Consider the following 19,859-nt stretch of genomic DNA (forward strand, 5'->3'; position numbering starts at 1 on the left):
GGCTGAGCCAGGCGGGGGCCGCCGGCCCTCGGTGGGAGCGGGATCTCTGGGAAGACCCGGGAGAACCCGATGGGGGGCTCCCAGCCCCACGGTGCCTAGCACAGTGCCAGGCCCTCACCTGGTCCTCTGTGAGGCTTAGCGGGCGACGATGGGCTGAGCCCCAGGCCCCGAAAGGTGTCAGGGATGTTTCACAACGGGGGAGAGCCAGGGACTGTGGGGAGAGCCAGCCCTCCCACTCCAGCTGTTCCCAGATGTCATTCTGCCCACCCAGGCCCCTGGTTCCTGAGCTCCAGGGGATTCCAAGGTTACTAAGCTACTGGTTTTTATTAACTTGTAAATATTTTCTTCTAAGGGAGAGGGGGAGGGGGGCCAAAGTCAGGAAAGAGCAAATAAAAGCAAATCAAAATAAATTCCCCTCCCCAAAAGAAAGCTGTCCTCCATCCACCCCTCATCCACAAATCGAAGGCCTCTGAACATAGTCACTTTTCTGGGCCAACAGCCAGACAGGACTGACCTGCTCTGCCCCATCCTCACCTCCCTTTCTGGTGAATGAGGAGTGGTGGTGGATGGTCCCCCTGTCTCCGAGCCCTGGGTGGACAAACGGCCTTCCAGAAAGAGAGGAAGAGGATGGCCAGTGGAAATGGGCTGGCTTCATCCTCGGCCCTGGTGGCCAAGCGCCCCTCCGCCCTGGGCCCATTCCCCAGATACATCTGGATCCACCAGGACACACCCCAAGACAGCCTAGACAAGGCTTGCCACGAAATCTGGAAGAGAGTTCAGGGCCTGCCTGAGGCCTTGCAGCCCAGAACCTCAAAGGAGCAGCTCTCAGCCCCCATGGCAGGGACTCCAAGAGACAAGAGGCTCAGCTTCCAAGAAGAGTGAGTGTCCCCCTGCATGGCTGGCACCAAGGGAGGAGGGAAGAGGGAGGAGATGAGGTCTGACCTTGTCAGGAAATGTTCTGTTAGTCTGGCTAAACCCTAAATGCTGTATACTTTTGCTCCACTCACCGTGGTCCTTTGTCCAACCTTTATTAGAGCATTGATTGGGGCCCTGAAGGGACCTGGGTGAGAAGCCAGACCAGGGCTGTATTTCTGCTGTCTCTGTACCAACCCACTAAGGGGACATTTCTCATCTAAAGGCATAGGCAACCCAGATCTGAGGACCTTAAAAAACCACCGTAACCAGGGCTGAGGGTTCGATGTCCATGGCTATCCCCAGAGGCACTAGAAGCTGGAAGGTCCTTCTCCCTTCCCGCCCCCAGAGGCTAGGCATTGGCACAGATGAGTCTGGTGGTTTTAAACCACATCTGGAATTCCCTAATACAGGGAGCAGCTGTCCCATTCAGCCTCCACAGAAGCTGCTGCAGGAGCGCACATCAAAATATTTACTGGGAAGGCATTGACATATTCAGAGGACATAATAGAAAATTAAAGTGCGGGAAGATGGCTGTAAATAGCCTATTTCCTGGATGGGAAATCCTGTGTCTGGGAAACACAGAGCTAAGTGTTTCTCCACCAGGGCAAAGTTGGGCAGATATTGTTGGGGATGGATATTAGAAAGGAGAGGAGGGAACAGAGAAGAAGGGACCTCGTTAGGAAAAGCAAGTACGTCTACAGAGTTATTAATGCCACCAGTGAGCACTTGTTCACTGCTTTGCATCTTCAAAGTGGGCTGCAAACATTAATTAATCCTCCCAGAGTCCCTATAAGGCAGGTATTAGTGTCCCCATTTTACAGATGGATTGTGTTAATAATTAGATGCTAATTAAAGACTAAGTGATAATTAAGTGTTGCCTGTTCCAATATAGGTTCCAGCTCAGCTCAAACATGCTCTGGAGTTGGGGGACCTCATTCAGGCAATTCAGCTGCGTCTGGTTTCAGGGATTTCTAGGCAAGAGCTAAGGAAGGCAAAGTATGACTGCTCCCTAGTTCTGCACTCCTGCTGTCCCTTTTTGTGCTTACTGGAAGGCACTTTGGCTCTCATTGCCTCCCCTGCCCCCTGCTCAGCAGGACATGGCTGGGATGAGAATGGCCTGTCTACAGCCAAAGCCCTGCTGTCCGGCCCTCCGGTGGCGCTGAGCCCCTCCGCCCCACCCACTGCCATCTGCTCTGGGACAGGGCCTTGGCAGAGGGCCCACGGGCCTGTGTTCAGCTCTCAGTGGCCAAAGAGCTGATTGTCCACTTTGTGGACTAAGGGTCAGTGGCCATTTCCAGTAGATGGCACCCTCTCTGCCAGGTCACACTGCGTTAATGGAGACAGACTCTACTTCCAGTCTGCACTTGGCCGAAAAGTGACCTGGCACACCTTTGGCCTGCCGCTTGACTCCAGTTGGCCTTGATTTTCTCATCTGCAAATGGAGGATGATATGCCCTGCCTGATCCACCTCAGCATTGATAATGAGGATCAAATGTGATGAGAGAGAGGAAACAGGAAACTGGAAACTGCACTATACAAACGAGGCTGTCCCTGAAAGGAATTGCCAAGGTTCAGGGGTTTGGTTGTTGTTTGTATTGCCTTCAGGCTGGGGTCTTCACATGATGCTCATAGACCCGAGGGTGCTTCAGGGGGCCCCCCTGGAGTTGAGTGGCCTGATTGCTGGGCCCCAAGCCCCACTTTAACCAGAGCTGTTCAGCTTTTTGTAAGTTTTACTTACTGAAGTTCTGAATGAAGGCTGCATTTGACAAAAGGTACTGCTACTGAGAAAAGGGCTAGGAAGCCATTGCCTCAGATGAGTGAATGATATTATCATGCGGATAGCAACCAAGCAGAACACAATGCGCTGTTCCTGAAATAAAGGCAGCTGCAATGGTGGAGTCAGATAACTCTGGTTTCAGATTGCATTTCAGCCCAGTGCCAGCTGCGGGACTTGTTTAATTTATGTGAGCTGCAGTTTCTTCATCTGCCAAATGGAGATGATTACTGTGCATTTCATCAGGTTGTTGGGATGATTAAATGGGATATTTAAACATTACCAGTAATAACTAGGATTTGTAAAAATTCCTTGTAATAATGATAGTGATGATTTCTTTAAGCCCTACAATTATTACATGAAGTGGGTGCTATTTTAAACTCCCCCTTTTTTTACTTTTTGTTATGCAAATGTTCAGATGCATAAAATGGAGTAGTATAATGAATGTCTATCAATCAGCCTCATTGATTATCAACTTTGTGCCATTCTTGTTTCAATTCTACTTTCCCCCTATTTTAAAATCAAATCCTTTTTACAGGTAAGGTAACAGGTTTGGAGGGGTTAATTTCTTTGCCTGAGGTCCTACAGTTAGGAAGTGGTGGAGTTTCAGAAAACAAACTCCGGACCATGTGTGATAGTGCTGGCTATCTTCCCCTAGGAATTGAGGCATTTTTTGGAGAGTCGTAATATTTGTCAATCTCATGTTCCAAGTGACCACATATAGATAACAGATTTGAAAACCAGGGAGCTGTCCAGTGTAGCTGCGGGATGGCTTAAAGGCCCACAAAATAGCCTCTCAGCTAATCTTTCCACTGTTTAATTTGTAGACCCAGTGTCGGTGATGTTTGCTGCTGTAGGGGCAGCTAGACAAATAAGTTATAGAACACTTGTTAGCCAGAATTTTAAAAAATGTGTCCCTATTTATCATAGAAATCCAGACATCTCAAGTTTAAAAGCGATCTTGGAGGCCATCTGCTGCTGCTTGAATGCCTTCCTCAGCATCCTTACCAAGTGGTTCTCCACTTGTACACTTTCTTAGATGGGGAGCTCACCACTTCCTAAGGTAGTTCCTTCCCCTGCTATGAACCCAGACTATCAAAAAAACATTTTCTTCCTGTACTGCAATCTCTTTATCAAACTAATACCCATTGATCTGGATTCTGCCCTTAGAGCTCCAAATTAAATCTATCCCTCCTTCCTCTCAGTAGCCTTTTAGATATTAAAAGATGGCAACAGTATTCATTCTAGGACCTCTTGTTCTACAAGCTGAGTACCTCTGGTTTTCTGAATTTCCTGCCCATGTTGCTGGTCCCTGGGGCAGTGCAGCAACCAGAACCAAGTACAGTAATCCAGGGATGATCCAATCCGAGCAGACTGGATCCTCTCCATCTATGTGCTGTATTCCTGTTAATGGCAGTTAACACCACATTCGCTTCTCTACCCAAGCTAAAGTCACCCTATGGACGTATTTTGAGTTCATTCATTCATTCAATTATTCATTCAACAAACATTTATTAAGCAGCTACTTTGTGCCTGGCACTGTACTCATAGAGCTAGTGGGATAGAGTAAACCAGATAAAGTCCTGCCTTCCTAGAGCTTACATTTGCGTAGTGGAAGAGAAACAGAAAATAAGTAAATAAAAGAGTATGATAACATAAGAATGGGAAAAGAATTGGTATTCTAGTTGGAAGAAATCAATAATAAACACGTAAGAATAAACCAAATAATTTCAGATAGCAATGGGTGCTCTGGTGGAAGTAAAACCAACTAAAATAGGGGCATTTCCTTTAGATGGGGTGGGCAGGGAAGGACTCTCTGAGGAGAGGTGGTCATCTGATACCAAGAAAGAGCTAGGCAGGTGAAGATCTGAGGAAGGAGGTCCAGGCAGAAAGGTGAGCAACTTCAGAGACTCAGAGATGGGAGTGGGCTGGAGAGAGACAGCGTGGCTGGGGTGTAGTGAGTGATGGCACGAGGTGATATAGAGGTAGGCAGGCAAGATCTCAGAAGACCTGGAGGATCCCTATAGGGAACACGTTATGGGACACCTTTGAAGGTTTTTAGGAAGGTGTAGTAACACGATCACATTCGCTGGTGTATTAGATGTCTCCAGCTGCTGTGTGGAGACGGTTTGTTAGGTATGTGGAAGAGTAAGTTGGGAGAACTCTGGGAAGATGCTACAATAGTCCAGGTGATCACGACAGTGATGGTGGCTGGACCAAAGTGATTGCAGTGAAAGTGGAAAAAGTGGGGGGATTCGGTGTGCATTTGGGGAGGAACCAACAGAGCCCACTGATGGCTGGGGACGCACAAACAGATATCAAGGCTGAGTTGAGGTTTTCAGCCTGGGCACTGGTTAGATGGTGGTACACTTACTGAGGTGGGGAAGAAATGGAGAGAAATGGGCTATGGGGGAGCATCTGTAGTTCTGCCTAGTGTCAACTCCAGAACCTTGCTCAGTTATCTTTTAATTAGCCTTAAATTTGGGCTCAGAGAATTGTGGAAAGCCACTTACTGACTCATATTCTAGGACTATATATTCCTTCAATCCCCCTGTTGCTAAAGCTTCACAGCCCCAGAATGGGGTTTGGGATTTGCTGACTGACTGTGAAATGGAATTTGTTCATTCCTTCATTAATGGATTCATTCAACAAACACTCACAGTTGGTTTCTGGGTGCCAGACCCGGTGCTAGGTCCAGGAATACAAAGACATGTAGGACAGAAGCCCATCTCTCTGAAAGCTACCAGTCTAGTTGGGGGGGGGGGGGACGCAGATCCATGTGACAGCAGAGACTTTCAACAAATATTTATTGTGCGCCTACTGCATGCCTGACAAAGTGTGAAAACCACACTGGTGAAAAAGATGGGGTCAGTCTCTGAACTTCTATATGGACCTTCAGTGTCTTGCAAATGGCGGATCACAACACATGACGACTGTTCTGATGAAGGACCAGTACGCTGGGAGCACACTCTGGGGACGCATGACCCAGGCTTTGGGCTCAGGGAAGGCTTCCTGGAGGAGGCTAGGGGAGGTGAGCTGGAAGGTGATTCCGTGCCAGTCCCAAGTAGGAAGATAAGTCTACAGAAAGAAAGGAAATCCATTTAAGCATTTAAAAAAAGGAAATGATTTCCTGATTGGCAGCCTTCTGGGATATCTGTTGCAAGAAGGATGAGGGCTGATTTGCACTTGCTCTAGTGAATCTCCATCCACTGTTTGCATCCATCTGCCAGTCCTCGAGGCCAATGGAGTCGCTGGGACTTGGAACCCAAGGAGCTGCCTTGTTTGAACTGCTCTCCCAACAAACCAACCCTTTGTTGCTATTGCTATTTAAACCATAAGAGAGCCGCCTTTCCGCTCTCATCCATCCCCATGGGCTACATGCCACCCCCAGGGAACTTCCCATCATTCCCTGCACCTACAGGACTCTTTCTGGAGTTTCTCTTCTCAGGACCCAGCTCAGGAAAAAATTGGATGAGTCATCCTAGTTGCCTGGAAAAGTTGCTTGGAATATATCCCCACTTTTATTTGTTATTATTGTTATTTTTTTTTAAAAGCTTGAAACCTGGTGAGAGGAGTGATGAGGACAAGGCTCACACTTGGAAACTCAGACTGATGCCCTGGGGCAGAAACCAGCTCTGGAGGCCTGTGAAGTCTCATGCTAGCATTTTCTCCTCTTTGAGGGGTCAAACCCCTCTTTGAGAATCTGACGGAAGCTGCCATACACCCTTTTGTCTGAAACACATCCTTATATCCCTTGATGTTTTTGAATGCTAGAGACCCCTTGGACCCCAGGTTGGAATCCTTTTCTCCCGGCCACTCAACTGTCTCCCTCCCTCAAGCTTCCCAGGGCTGAATCTCAGCCATTGCTATGACCCCACTCACACTGACATCAATACATCCCCCATCCTGGTTGTCCCATGAATTCGTGCACGAATGGTGCTGCAGACCCAGGTTCGAGGCCCTGGACCCTCCCTCCTCCAATCTCCTTACACATCCTGTCGGTCGCCTTCATGGTGGGCTTTGACTCCTTGCCTCCCTGCTGGCCTCTCTCCTGCCATTTTTGGAACATCTCATCTTACTGTATCTGGTTCCTTGCCCTCCTGGATGTCCTCGGCCAGCTTCACCTTCCTGAAGCACATCAGCAGCACTTCTCAGGCATCTCCCGTGACTCATTCATTGTCTTCTGGGCTCCTTGACCTGGTCGTCAAGAGTCTGTGCTGGCCCTGCCTACACCTCTAGGTGCACATCTTGCTGCTCTTCTCCAGACTCTCTGTAAACCAAGATGAGCCATCAGAGGTGCACCTTGCCTTTGCTCAGGTTATTTCGCTACCAGGAGTACCTTTCTTCTATATCTCTGTATTGAACTCTCACTCTTATTCATCCTCAGAGACCCAGAACTGGGGGGAGGGTATAGTTCAGGGGCAGAGTGCATGCTTAGCATGCACGAAGTCATGGTTTTGGTCCTCAGTACCTATGTTAAATAAATAAATAAATAAATAAATTAATAATAATAATAATAATAATAATAATAAAAACAACTTAATTACCCTCCCAAACCCCAAATTAAAAAAAAAAAAAGACCTGGAATTAGTGGGTCATCTTCTGAATTTTTTACCACTCACTCCGTTCAACATTTTTTCTTTCCTCCCTCTCCCCTATTTCTCTTTTTAATTTAAATGAATGATTATATTCCCTCTCTTTCCTGAGATTTAAAGGTGGCTCACCTTTAAACAGATGGATCAGAATCCCAGCACACTTTATAACTGCAACCAACTTTCTCAAACTTTCTGTGCCCTATTTTCCTCTTCTGAAAAATGCAAAAAGTCACAGTGACCACCCTAAAGGATTATTGTCGAGGTTAGTGAAGGAATGCAGGCCAAGTTCACACAGCACCTGGCAGAAAATAAGGACTCCAAATTCATCATCTTCTTCACCACCATATTATCGTTACTTTCAAGGATAAAATGACAAGGGTTAAGTGATCAGGAATGGTATGGGGAGAGGAGGCTTAGGTACCAGCAAACATAGGCTAAAGGAACGTACTCAGTTGAGGCCAGCAGGTTGCTTTGAGATTCTTGGCAGCTGGGGCAAAAAAGTGGGAACATAAGTCATATCATCTAACAAGACAAAGCAGGAGAGATCATCAGGAGAGACAAACACCGCCTTAGCTCTGAGGACCGCATGGTAGGGGTCTTTATAGGAGGGTGATGGGATGGAAGAGTCAGTTTAGAACCAGCTCTTGTGTTGACCGTTGGTCAGAGGGAAGGACACAGAGTCCCAGTCGGATGTGTCAGAGCAGCCCTGGCATGGGGTTTCTGATGAGGTGGTCATCTGGCACATACTGTACACTGCCCGAGGCAGCAGTCCCTCATCCCCCACTTGGCCACGGCTCCTTAAGGGCAAGTACTGTGTCTTACTCATCTTTGTCTCCCCAGTGCCCAGCCGAGTTCCTGGCACTTGGTGGCAATGCAGTGTGTATGAATGAATGAGTAAGTAAATGATGGATGAACCATAAAAATGCCACTGCAAGGAGAGTAAGGCCCAGAGGTGGCCAGGAGCCAAGCAAGAGGTCACAATCATCAGAAGAAGACTGAGTGATGTAGGGACAGGATATCAGGAAGCCAAGACATTGGCAGAGTATTTTTCCTCCTCCTGCCTTCAGTTGTAGGAAGAGAATTAACATTTTCTTGAGCACCTGATATATGCCAGGCTATATGAATTTCAATTTTCTGTTTATCTTATTGTCTTAGCAACCCTTCCCAGTTGATGGTCAATATTATTCCCATTTTACAGATGAGGAAGTTGAGGCTCCGAGAAGTTAGGCAACTTGCCCAGAGTCATCCAGCTCGGAGAGGGCAGAACAGGGATAGGAACCTCGTGGGGCTTCAAGGCCAGAGCTCTTTCTGGACACCAAGAGCCCTTCAGAATAGCCCTTCCATGTCTGCTTAGCACTGGGAGCCATGAGCGGTAGAGGGAAGATGAATTGTGATTAACGTCCCAAGTCCTGTGTTCCCCTTTTTAATTTAATTTTATAGTTTTGGGAGCTCTGTCGCAGGTTGTGGGAGCCCACAGAGATGGGCCACCAGTGGTTTGGTTTAATCCCCTTTTTAATATCTTTGTTTCAACGTTCTTTCCAATTCAACTCCCAAGTCACATTAAAAAAATACCTCTTCCTTAGGGTAAGCCTCCTCTTATTAAACAGATGCAAATGAAAAGTTTTAAAGATAATTTGAACAATAAGAATCACTCTGCAGCTCCCAGCCGAAGCTCCTTTATTGCTGTGTTTATTCCCCAGTATTTCCTGTCTCATTCCCCAGCTCACTGAATCCTTCATCCCCCAACCCTTCCAGTCCCAGGCCCAACCACTGCTGCCTCCGGCCTTCTCCCTTCTTTCCCCTCCAGGGGGCTGGGGAGTCCAGTAGGGTCAGGGTGGGGGGGTTCTCACTTCCATCTGCCAATCTGCCTTCTAAGACTGTCCCATCAGTCCTGAGGGGCGACCAGGGAGAGCTGGAAAAGTGTCTGGAGGGAAGTTCCCACCTGGATGTGTGTCTCCAAGTGCATCATTTGCATCACAACTGTGGCCAGAGGTGGGGGTTGAGGGTTAGAGGGTGGAGGAGGGATCCTTGCTCAGAACACAGATACCTGGGCCCCTTTCTGGACCAACTGAACTGCCCTTTCCCCAAGAGTGCCCAGGAATCTGCATTTGAAACAAGCACCACAGGTGACTTGTGTATGTACTTGTAGAAAGTTCTCTTGGGGGTCAAACATGATGGACCCTCAGGCTTAAAAGGGATACAGCTTTGAGAAAGAGGCGTTGCAAAGAAAAGCGTGAAGAAAGGAGACTGACGTTTATTGAGCTCCAAATGGATGCCAGGGATGTTGAGAAAAATGGGCCATACTCTGCGTGAAGGCCTTTGATAAGGAATGAGACCAGCAGGAAGTCTAGGTCTGGCACTGGGGCAGCTGAGCGACTTCCCAGCGTTGCCTCCCTTAACCCCGGGTGGTGTCACCATCCCCACAGCACAGAGGCTGATACCTGGGTTTCAGCGACTTCCTGACCGTCCAACCCCAGCTGGCCAGCCCTGGGCTGTGAAGGGTCAGCGGGCTCCACGCCTGCAGCCAGCTCGCCTCTCCGCACCGCTCGTCTTTCTCGGTCTGTTGGTCGGAGCCGCTAACATTTGCATAGCGCTGGTTACAGTTCACCGAGCACTTTCGCATTCATCATCGCACTTAATCCTCACGCGGCCTGGAGAGTGGAGGAGGGGCGAGCCGGGAGTCAGTTTTCTGAAGGCCCTCTGCCCACCCTGCCCCCGACCTGAGAGGCTCTGCAGACAGAGCCCAGTGGGTTTCTGGGTACCTTTGGGATGCCCAGGCCCTAGGATGGCAACTGAACCTGCAGCTTCTCCCAGCTGCTCCCTTCACTCCCAAACTGAAAAAAGTTGGCCCAGGCCCTTCAGGTTGTGAGAGAGGTGGACCCCACCCTCCTTCCCCCTTCCCTTTCTTCTTGCTGGTTTTCTACAAGGCTGTGGTGGCCTGTGCATGTGTGTGCTGGTTTGCATGGTGTATGCGCAAGGTGATGGGGTGTGTGTGCATGGCTGTAGTGTGTGTGTGCAGGGATGTGTGTGTGTGTGTGTGTGCATGGCTGTGTGCATGTACATGACCTCTGTGTACATGCACATAGGTTGGTGTGTGTGTGCATGGGTGTGGGGTGTGTATGGGGAGAGGGACTCAGTGCAATTCAGTGAATCCCAGATCTGGAGAAGAGGACAGATGTAGCTTTGGCAGAGGTGGCTGTGTCCATTCCCTCCACATCAGGCAGGGACCACCCTGGGGAATAGAAGATGGGTCCCTGTTCCCCACACAGACAGGAAGACCCGGAAATGTCCACCAGCCTTGGTCAAGTGAGGGTGAGGGCCTACTGGGGGTGGTGCCAGGCCAAACGCCAGAGTCCCTGTCTCCATGATGGAGGCCACTCCTTGTCTGGGGCCCTTTGGTGCCTCCCCCCGCTCCCACATCTGTGGCTCCTGCAAGTCCCTGAGCGGGACACCCACCTGCCCACCGAGTTCTGCTTCTGCTGCCTTGTCCTCCTAGTCCCTGGCTGGCTCTCTGGCCTCTGCACCTTCTGTAGCTGAGACTCAAGAGAAGGGAAGTGAATTGCAGAAGGTCACCCCATCAGAAACGACAGAGATGGGGTTTGAATGCAGCTCTTTCTACGGCAGAGGCCGCACTCTTTCTCCCACTTCTGCTCTTTTGGAGGTGCAGGGTAGTGGCTAAGAGGAGGCTTGGAACACGTGGACTTGGGATCCAATCCTGCACCAACACCTACTCTCTTGGGTAAACTTGAATTCATCTTTCAAACTTCCTGAGCCTCCTTTTCCTCTCCCTAAACTGGGAAAGAAGATGCTACCCATTTCTTGTGGTTGTTGTGGGGACCAGGGTCAAATATACCTGGTACCCAGTAGACACAGCACAGATCCTGGCTCAGGCCTCAGACCCCTCCTCTCACTCCTCAGAACTGGAGAAAGCCTTCTCACCCACGGAAACCAGAGCCCAACACGTGGCTGCTGAAATTTCTCCAGTGGTTTCCCTGTGCCGTTAGAGTAAAATCTTTTAGCATCACTCCAAGGCCTGGCAGGTTCTGATTCCCGCCTTTATCCCTGACCTCACTTCCTGTGAGCCCCTCCACCCGGCCCATTAATGTGCCCCGCACACTGGAGCATCAGTCCCATCTTTCCCACCTTGTTGACGTTTGCACCTGCTGTTCCCTGTGTCTGGAAAGCTCTTCCTTGTATTCTTTCCCTGGTTAAATGCTCATCATCCTTTAGGCCTCAGCTTAAATGCCCAAAGAGGCACTTCTTGCCCTCCTGACTTAAGTACTATCCCCCAGTGGACTCACACACAGCATTTCATTCTTGGTTTTCAGAGCAGTGTAGCTTAGTGGTTGAGAAGTGGCATCTGAACAGGGTTGCCTCAGTTCACCCACTTTGTCCCTTCTTCATTCTGGGACCTTGGGAAAACTTCCTAACTTCTCTGCCCCTTAGCTTCTTCATTTTAAAAACTGGGATAATTGTATCTCTGTGTCAGTTAGCTTTTGATATACAATCATCCCTTGGTATCCACAGGGGATAAGTTCCGGAACGCCCACAGTTACCAAAATCTGCGGATGCTCCAGTCCCTTATATAAAACGGCCTAGTATTTGCATATAACCTCCACACACCCTCCTGTGTACTTTAAATCATCTCCTGATTACTTAGAATACCTAGTACCATGTACCTGCCATGTAAACAATTGTAAAATACACTGTGAATGCTATGTAAATAGTTGCCAGTGTGCAGCAAATTCAAGTTTTGTTTTTTGGAAGTTTCTGGAATTTTTTTTCTGATATTTTTAATCCACAGTTGGTTGAATCCACAGATGCGGAACCCATAACCGTGAAGGGTCAGCTGTGTTAGAGGCACGGCTGGGCTGGGCTTGTCAGGAAGTGGCTCAGGCTCACCCACACATCTGTAGTCAGTTGGGTCTGGCTGACTGTCTGCTGAGGACCTTGGGGTTTTCCTCCATGGGCTGTGCCATCCTCCAGCAGGCTCTTCTGGGCTCGTTCATGTGGAGGTTGCTGAGTCCCAAGAGAAAGGAGCTCAAGCCCTTAACACCCAAGCCCTTTCCAAGTCTCTGCTTATTACTGAATCAAGATGGGTGGGAATGACCAGAGGGTCATAATGATCATCAGTCTTCATATCACCCTGTTGGGGCTGTTGTGGGGATTAAAATGAGAATTTTGCTTGGAAGTGTTTAGTGCGGTGCCTGGCTGGTTAGTCAATTCTCCATAAACACTCATCCTTCTGATTTTGTGAACTAGAATTTGAGACATAGACATGTTAGGCAGCTTGCTTAAGATCTGGCCTCCCTTAAGCGGTGGGGATTTGAATCCAGTTTCTGCCTCCTCCCAGGGACTGAGCTCTTAGCCACTCGGCTCTGCTGCTCCACCCACGTAAATGTGTACAAAAGTCCATCTCACCTGCAGCCACGAGGCCAGTCTCCGGGTGGAGTGGAACCCTTCCCCAGCTTCCCTCTTCAATCAGCCGTGTTGCCTGGGCACCAGGCCTGGGTACCATGTTTGTCGTTGATCTGAAATGCCATAGCGGGAAGAAAATATTTGTTTTGGTGTTCTCTTCCAGCACTAACAATTTCCCGCTTGCATTTTTCTGTTGTTTGGCTCTGATGAATAGCAGTTTTCATCTTTGCTCTGTGTTACCATGTACACAGAGCTGCTGTCGGGAGCTAACAGCATGCTTGCTTAGTCATTATTCTGGGAAGGGGTGCCAGCCAGTCAGTCGCCTTCATTTTTATATGACTCTGTACGCTGCAAATGCAGAAATGATGCACTCCACCCACAACCAGAGTCACCATCAGACACCTACCGTTCTGGAGGTGGGCACAACAGAGGTGGTGGTGATAGCTGGAGCCATGGCACTGATTCTGACTGTCTTCCTTTGTCAATGCCCGGAGCTGGGTTAATCTCCCCAAATGATTCCCTGTGAGAGAGTCTGAGGCAGATTTTATGGTTTTTACCAACTCAAAGAAGAAAGCAAATAGCACGGGACAGGTGCCAGCATCAAAAAAACTTCTTAGGAAGAGAGGAGAAAAGATGGATTCCGGGAAATACAGGTGGGGCAGGCTTGCTGTTGAATCCAGCAAAGTTACGGGGAGGGTGGAAAATCTTTTGGTGAGTCCCAAGGTGGTCGCTGAGAGCTGTGTGGGGTCTGCCGTGGGGCTGCCTTACAGGCGTTGGGAGTTCTTAGAATCAGGCCAAGCAGCTGGTCAGTATCATCCGGTCAGTTCACAGGGATGCCAGGCCCCAGGTGTGGCATGAAATGAGAGGCCAGAAAATGGAATCAAAACCATTTTGGTTGCCGGTTGTAACCACTGAAGGAATTGGGCCGTCTTTGGCAACACAGCACTTGATTTCCAGAGTTCCAAGAAATGGACAAGGGTGAAGACAAGCTCGTGAGCCAGTCCATTCATTTATTCGATAAATACTTACCGAGCTGGTGTTATGTGCCCAGCACTGCTCAAGGTCCTGAGAACTCTTTGGTGAACAAGACACAGTCCCAACCCTCAGGGGGGATATATTGTTGTAGGGAGTAAAGGCGTAAAAATACTATATGATGGTGATAAATATTAGGAAGAAAGTAAACAGATCGATGGAGCTGAGAGTGATGGAGTAAGAGCCAGTCAAGGGATGAGCTAGCATCCACAGGAGGTGCAAAGGTCCTGGGGTTGGAATGAACTTGACATGTCAAAGAATAGTTATAAGACCAGAGTGGCTGGAATAAGAGGAGTCAAAGCAAGAGGGAGAGATGGGGCCACTTTGTGTGGCACCCTGAGGATCAGAAAGGAGTTTGAATTTTTATCCTATGTGTAGTGAGATTCCACATAAGGGATTAAGTAGGTGGATGATTTGATCTAAGTTCTGAGAATGTCCTAGCTCTGTGGGCATACAGTTTTCTTGAACAACAACAAACAAAACAGCAAATAAATCATGTTTTCTTGGAGGGTGGAGAGGGCAGGTAGGGGAGACCCTTGCTCAGGGACTTGTAGCTGCGTGCTGAATCTTGATGGCAGCGAGGTATTTAATAAAGGCTGTCTTGGAGAAGTGGAGAGAGGATGATAGTGACTGGATTGATTTATTCCCCCAAAGTGTTGACCCAGGATTACTGTCAGACTCAGGGGAGGGTTTCTAGCAAGGTCCCTAAGGCTCAGCCCTGGACTCTCCTCTTCAACATTTCTATCTGTAAACTGGCGGGAGACTCCGAAGACTTGCCCATCAGACAGGCACGTGACACAGAGCTGTCAGGGACAGCTAATGCCATGGATGACAGGCTCAGGACTCGTGGTGATGGTCCTCCACAGGCAGGAGTGATGGGATGAGGCTGGCAATATCCCTCGTTGCATTCAGATTGGGGAACAAAGCCCAGCCATGGAGCAGGGAAGTAGCCCTGGAATGGAAGCCAGGTGGGGTGGGAGGGGGTAGTGAAGTCAGCCAGACCCAGCAACACCCCTACACCAGCCTCTTCACTTTCTCAGTGACAAGGTGACAAAGTCCTTCGCCTCTTTCAGGCTCATGTTTGTTTTCCATCTGTAAAGTAGGAGGATACTGTCCATTGCCCAGGGGTGTGGAGAGGATTAAAGGCAAGCATACAAGTGAGGCCAGCCTCTCTCTGGCCTGTAGTGGATTCATGGCAGATGGAAAGGGAATAGGAGTCTGTAGAGGCTGTCCCGGGGAGAGCTGGGTGCTCAGGGCCAGCCTTTCAGGGGCACACGAAGGACCCACAGCCAGATTGGCACTGCCTTTTCTGGGAATGCCAGCTTCCTAAGAGGCCCGTTGACCCTTGTAATGTGTCCAGAGGAGAATGACCAGGGAATACGAGCAGGGATTTTCATGCAGCCTCTGTGGAATCCTCTCCGCCAGCCTGGCTCCTGGGTTGGGGAGGGGTAGGAGTGTCCTCTCAGTGCGGAGAAGGGACCACCTGTGGGGTGGTTTTTGGTACAGGGACCTCAGGACCTGTGGGTCTTTTAGAAGCTGCTTTGATTTCCCCTTGGAACCAGTACTTTAAAGGAGTCAGTGGTGAGACTTCTGTGTATACATCTATTGTAGAACATTTTTATTTTAGGGAAAAAAAAAAAGAAACCAAACACAGACAAAAACAGAGCAAATACTAGATCATGAACCCAAGTACCCCTCGCCCAGCCTTAATGATGACCGACATAAGGCCAATTTGTTTTGTCCCCTCATCCCTCCCCCCTTGCTGGACTAAGTTTAAAGCCAATCCCAGACGTGATGTTATCTGTAAATACTTTAGCAAGTATCTCTAAGAGATAGGGACTCCTTTTGTTGTTGTTTAAGTGGAACCACAATACCATTATCCCAATTTTTAAAAGGTAACATAATTGTGGTCTTTCTAATTCAGAAAATCTATTGGTATATGGCTTGCTTTGCAAGTTTTTTTGGGTGGGATGGGTGCGGGAAGAAGCAAAAACCTGTTCTTCAAATGCCAGGTTTCTGTGACTCGAGTCTCCCCTGTTCCCTTTGAGGAATGATGAAGAGGAAGATGGGGATCTACAACTCGGGGCTGTGGATTGGCAGCCTCTTTCTTCCAAGTGTTCCCAGGGACCCGGCAGTGAGAGTGGGGTCAATTTGTGGACCAAGTCTAGACATGGGAAGGAGGAAAGGATGGGAATAGGAGGGAGGGCAGGGGAGAGTGAGAGAGCAGAGTGGTGGCCTTGGCCTGATGGCCTCCGGGAGCTTCCAGGGCCCACCCACTCTAGCTGCCACTCACAGCTGCCGTGTGCCCAGTGCTTCCTGTGTGTACATCCGTGCTGAGCCCACACGTGGGTTACCACCCAGGGGGTGGGCACATTTAGTGCCCCGCCCATGTCACAGGTATCACGCCCCTGTCACAGGGGATCCCTGGGGTTGCAGGACCTGACATGACAGAAGCAGTGGAGCTGGATAGTGATCTCAGTCCATTTGGCTGGAGGCTACTTTTCCTGTCGCCACTCTCTGCCTCCAGACCTGATGAGGCTACCTGTGGGGCTGGTGTTCAGGAGGTGTGTTGCCTCACTTGTTAGAATAGCAACAAGCTCCCAAGTTTTTAACTCTTCCCTGTGCTCCCCAAGTGCTCTGGCCACCCAGTACCTTTTCCAGGACCCCCTTGGTTGTCATAGGACCCAATAACTAAGGGGTTAGTGCCCAGCACAGTCAGAAGCCTCTGGGACTACAACCTGCTCCCATTCTGATTGGTTGTCAAATACTGTTCCCTGGTTCTATGTGTGGTGACTGAGCCATTGTGTGCCTGCGCTGCACGTGTGTGTGTATGCCTGTGTGTGTGCGCGTGTGCTCATACAGAGCATTAGCAGGAAGGCGCATCCCTGCTGGGAACATTCCGTCGTCATTTCAGGTCTCACTGCACCTGCAGAATGGGTTGTCAGAGGAGGAATATGCTCTCAGCCTCCCCAAAACTCCAGTCATGGGGCACTTTCGTTTTTTCCTTGCCTCTTTTTCACCATTTTCACCACCTTCTCCCAGGGGTAGAGTGCCGAGCAGTTTCCAGAATGCTCTGTGTAGGCCACCTCATCCATCTTACACTGGATGGGGAGCCCACTCAGCAGGGACAGCAGATGGCTCTAAGCTGAGTGGCCATGGTCCTCCTGGAGTGCCAGGGTGCTGGTGGGGCAGGCTGGGCCACAAGCCAGGCCAGCAGGATTGCCACCCTCTCCCACATTGGAGAGAGCCAGCACTCAGCAGCCTAGAGTCCATGGGACCATCAGGCCCCATCAGGCTGATGCCAGCCAGCAAGGGTCCAGCTGGAGGCCAGTGTTCAGATGCAGGGAGATGCTTGTGAACTGGTACAGGGATCTAGCAATTGCTGGTGCTCCCAGGAGGTGGGGCCTGGTCTGGAGGCCGTGATCTATCTGGTCAGAGGGCCAAGCCAGCCAAGGTGAACGTGGGCATCCACAGAGCCACTGTGCGGAATTCAAGATCCAGGGGCCCTGCCAAACTGGCAGACGTGTAGACATACTAGCTGACACTTGTATTACCCTCATTCTGTGCCACATGTGGTCTGAAGCGTCTCTGCGATACCCCTGTTAGCCAGGAGACAGTGGTGACAAGATGCTGAGCAATGTGTCCAGGGTCACATAGATGGGAAGTGACAGAGCCGGGGTGTGAGCTCGTGCTGTTTGCCCCGCAGCCCCTGCTCTCACCCTGCCACCCTGCAGTGCGTCTGGGGGCTCCAGGACTCAGCCCCAGCCCTCCGGACAGCACGCTCAGAGCTGTTGGCTCAGTCTTGACCGCTTAGCTGCTAGTTTTTACTGCTTCAAGTCCTGGGCACGGCTGAACGGGGAGAGACGGGGGCTGAAATCCAGGCTCGGCTGTCTCAGCGTTTAGTACCGGGAGGGGACTCAGGTGTCCCGAATCCCAGAGCCTCACTCGCGGTACTGTGCCCACAGGTGTGATGTGGGAACTCGTGGAGGCCACTCTGGTCCATTTTCTCTCTTAAGAGGCAATAGGTTTCTCACACCTGGAAAAGACTTCTCCCCCCTCCTCCCCCGGGGCCTGCGCCCCACAGCAGAGCCACCCTCCGAGAGCTGGCACTGCAACCGTCCATTTTTTGACCTGTTTGCAGGGCTCTGGAGCTCACCAGCAGCAAAGATGAGATCTCCTTGTTGGTGGAGCAGGAGTTCTTGAGCCTCACCAAAGAGCACCTCATCCTAGTCACAGAGGGCTCAGGGGAGCTAGAGGCACTTGGCAGCTCTCCCGAGGGGCCCAGACTGTCGGCTCCCCGCCTTCTTATGCCGTCTCTGATGGCAGGCAGCAGTGAGCGCTCAGGAGCCTCCGTGATGGCCGGCGACAAGCTTCTGGAACCGAAGGTGGCCGTGTCCGTTATTGGCAGCCAGCAGGACTGTGACTCTGCCTTGCCTAAGGTCACGAGCATCCTGCGGGCTGCCAAGGTTAAGAGTGCCAAGGGGGCAGAGGACAGGGGCCGCAGCCTGGGGGCCTCCAACATGGAGATCGGCCAGCTCCTGTCGCAGTTCCCACTGAAGTCCACCGAAATGGCCAAGGTCCCCGAGGAGATGGTGTTGGAGGAGACCAGGGTCATCAAGGACTTCCTGCAGAACAGCATGTTTAGTGGCCCCGGACCCAAGGAGCCCGGGGGGCTGGGCCCGTTCCTGCTGCTGCCTCCCCCGCCTCCTCCCGCGCCTGTCGCCAAACTCGACAAGCTCCTAGAAATCCCTGCTCCGAAGAAGCAGCTCCCAGTGTTTGCCAAGATCTGCTCCAAGCCCGAGGCTGACCCTGCCGTGGAGGAGCACCGCCTGATGGGTGAGCGGGGCTGGGAGCGGGGCTAGGGAGTGGGCCTGCAGGGAGAGAAACTTACTGGAAAGCGGGTTGGGCTGCATCCGGCACATGCGCAGAATAGAATGAGGTGGCCTTGCTGGTGAGCGCGGTCCCCAGGCGCAGGCTGTTTTCAGCCCCATAGGCCTCCTCTGCTGGATGCCCGTGTCCAGGGCACAGGTCGCATAGGCAGATACGATGCTAGCCCTGAATCCAGTGTTCTTTGGGAAGAGGGGTAGGCACCTTTGGTAACTGAACACAGTATTTGAATCCACTGGCACCCAGAGTACATTGAAGGAAGCTTTTGCCCCCGCTGAGTCCAGAGGGACACTGCAACGTGGGGACTTTAAACCGGACAGGAGAGAAATTTGACTGGCTTCTGATGGCTGTACCTGTTCTGGCCACGAGGCCTGGTCCCCTCTCTCTGGGGCCGGCAGTGAATGTGTACCTTTTCCAAGTGTAGTTGAGACTGTTGACCCTGGGATTTGTTCCCAGGGATTCCAGGGTTTTGGAAGTGCTTTCCCAACCCTGTGTTGAGGAGTCCACATCCTCCCCAGGGAATCCAGCCACCTTCCAAGCTTCCCCCACCCAACTCCCAGGATTCTGCATCTTGTGCCTGTTCTGATCCAGCTACTTGGAATGGACGGTTCTGAGAAGGCAGACTGATGGCAGTGGCATTTGGCTGCCGATAGCAGTCACTTGGAGGAGCCCAAAAGAAAAACTCCCCCCAGGCTGTGAGCATGGATGGGTAACTGAGAGACACCTGTGTTGGGAGAGTCCAAACCCATCTTCCTAAGAAATAGGAGCGTGCTCACCTAGAGAACGTTCTGTGCTCTGAGCCTTGTAGGAAAGCCAAGGCCCCTGAGCTGTGGACAGAAAGCTGGACTCTGGGTCTCAGGCTGGCCTCTAGGAAACCGAGGACCCTGAGGATGATGGGCTCTATGTGTGAGAGGGTTGAGCCCTATCTGGGGGAAGGGATGTCCCTCCCACCTCCTCCTCCAGGAGGGAGGCCTGGATGTCTCTCTGTCGGATGGGGCTGCTGGGTTGGAGGCAGTCCTGTCCTACTCACCCTGCCACCATTTCTGTCTGTCTGTCTGTCTGTATGAAAAAGTGTGTGGGCAAAGGTGTGCCAAGGGGAGCTTTGCGGGGGTTTGTGTGTTTGTTAGAGAACACGTAGTGTGAGTGCATCTGAGTGTGACCACGGGTATGTGTTTGTGTGTGTCCGTTCTGTGGGTGGAATTGTGTGTGAGTGAGCCAAAGGAATGACAGGCAGGAGT

General features: G+C 50.6%; 1 protein-coding gene across 1 annotated transcript in view; it reads left to right on the forward strand.

The window, feature by feature from the left end:
• The first annotated feature begins 549 nt into the window (after positions 1-549).
• Positions 550-19,859, forward strand: part of LOC105086984 (uncharacterized protein C1orf94) — a 35,773-nt gene continuing 16,463 nt past the window's right edge. Inside the window, exons 1-2 of the mRNA XM_064479250.1 lie at positions 550-878; positions 17,876-18,570. Of these exons, the coding sequence (XP_064335320.1) occupies positions 550-878; positions 17,876-18,570 (1,024 nt within the window). The remainder of the gene's footprint in view (positions 879-17,875; positions 18,571-19,859) is intronic.

Source organism: Camelus dromedarius, chromosome 26 (assembly GCF_036321535.1).
Source record: "Camelus dromedarius isolate mCamDro1 chromosome 26, mCamDro1.pat, whole genome shotgun sequence".
In the NCBI taxonomy this organism is placed as follows: Eukaryota; Metazoa; Chordata; class Mammalia; order Artiodactyla; family Camelidae; genus Camelus; species Camelus dromedarius.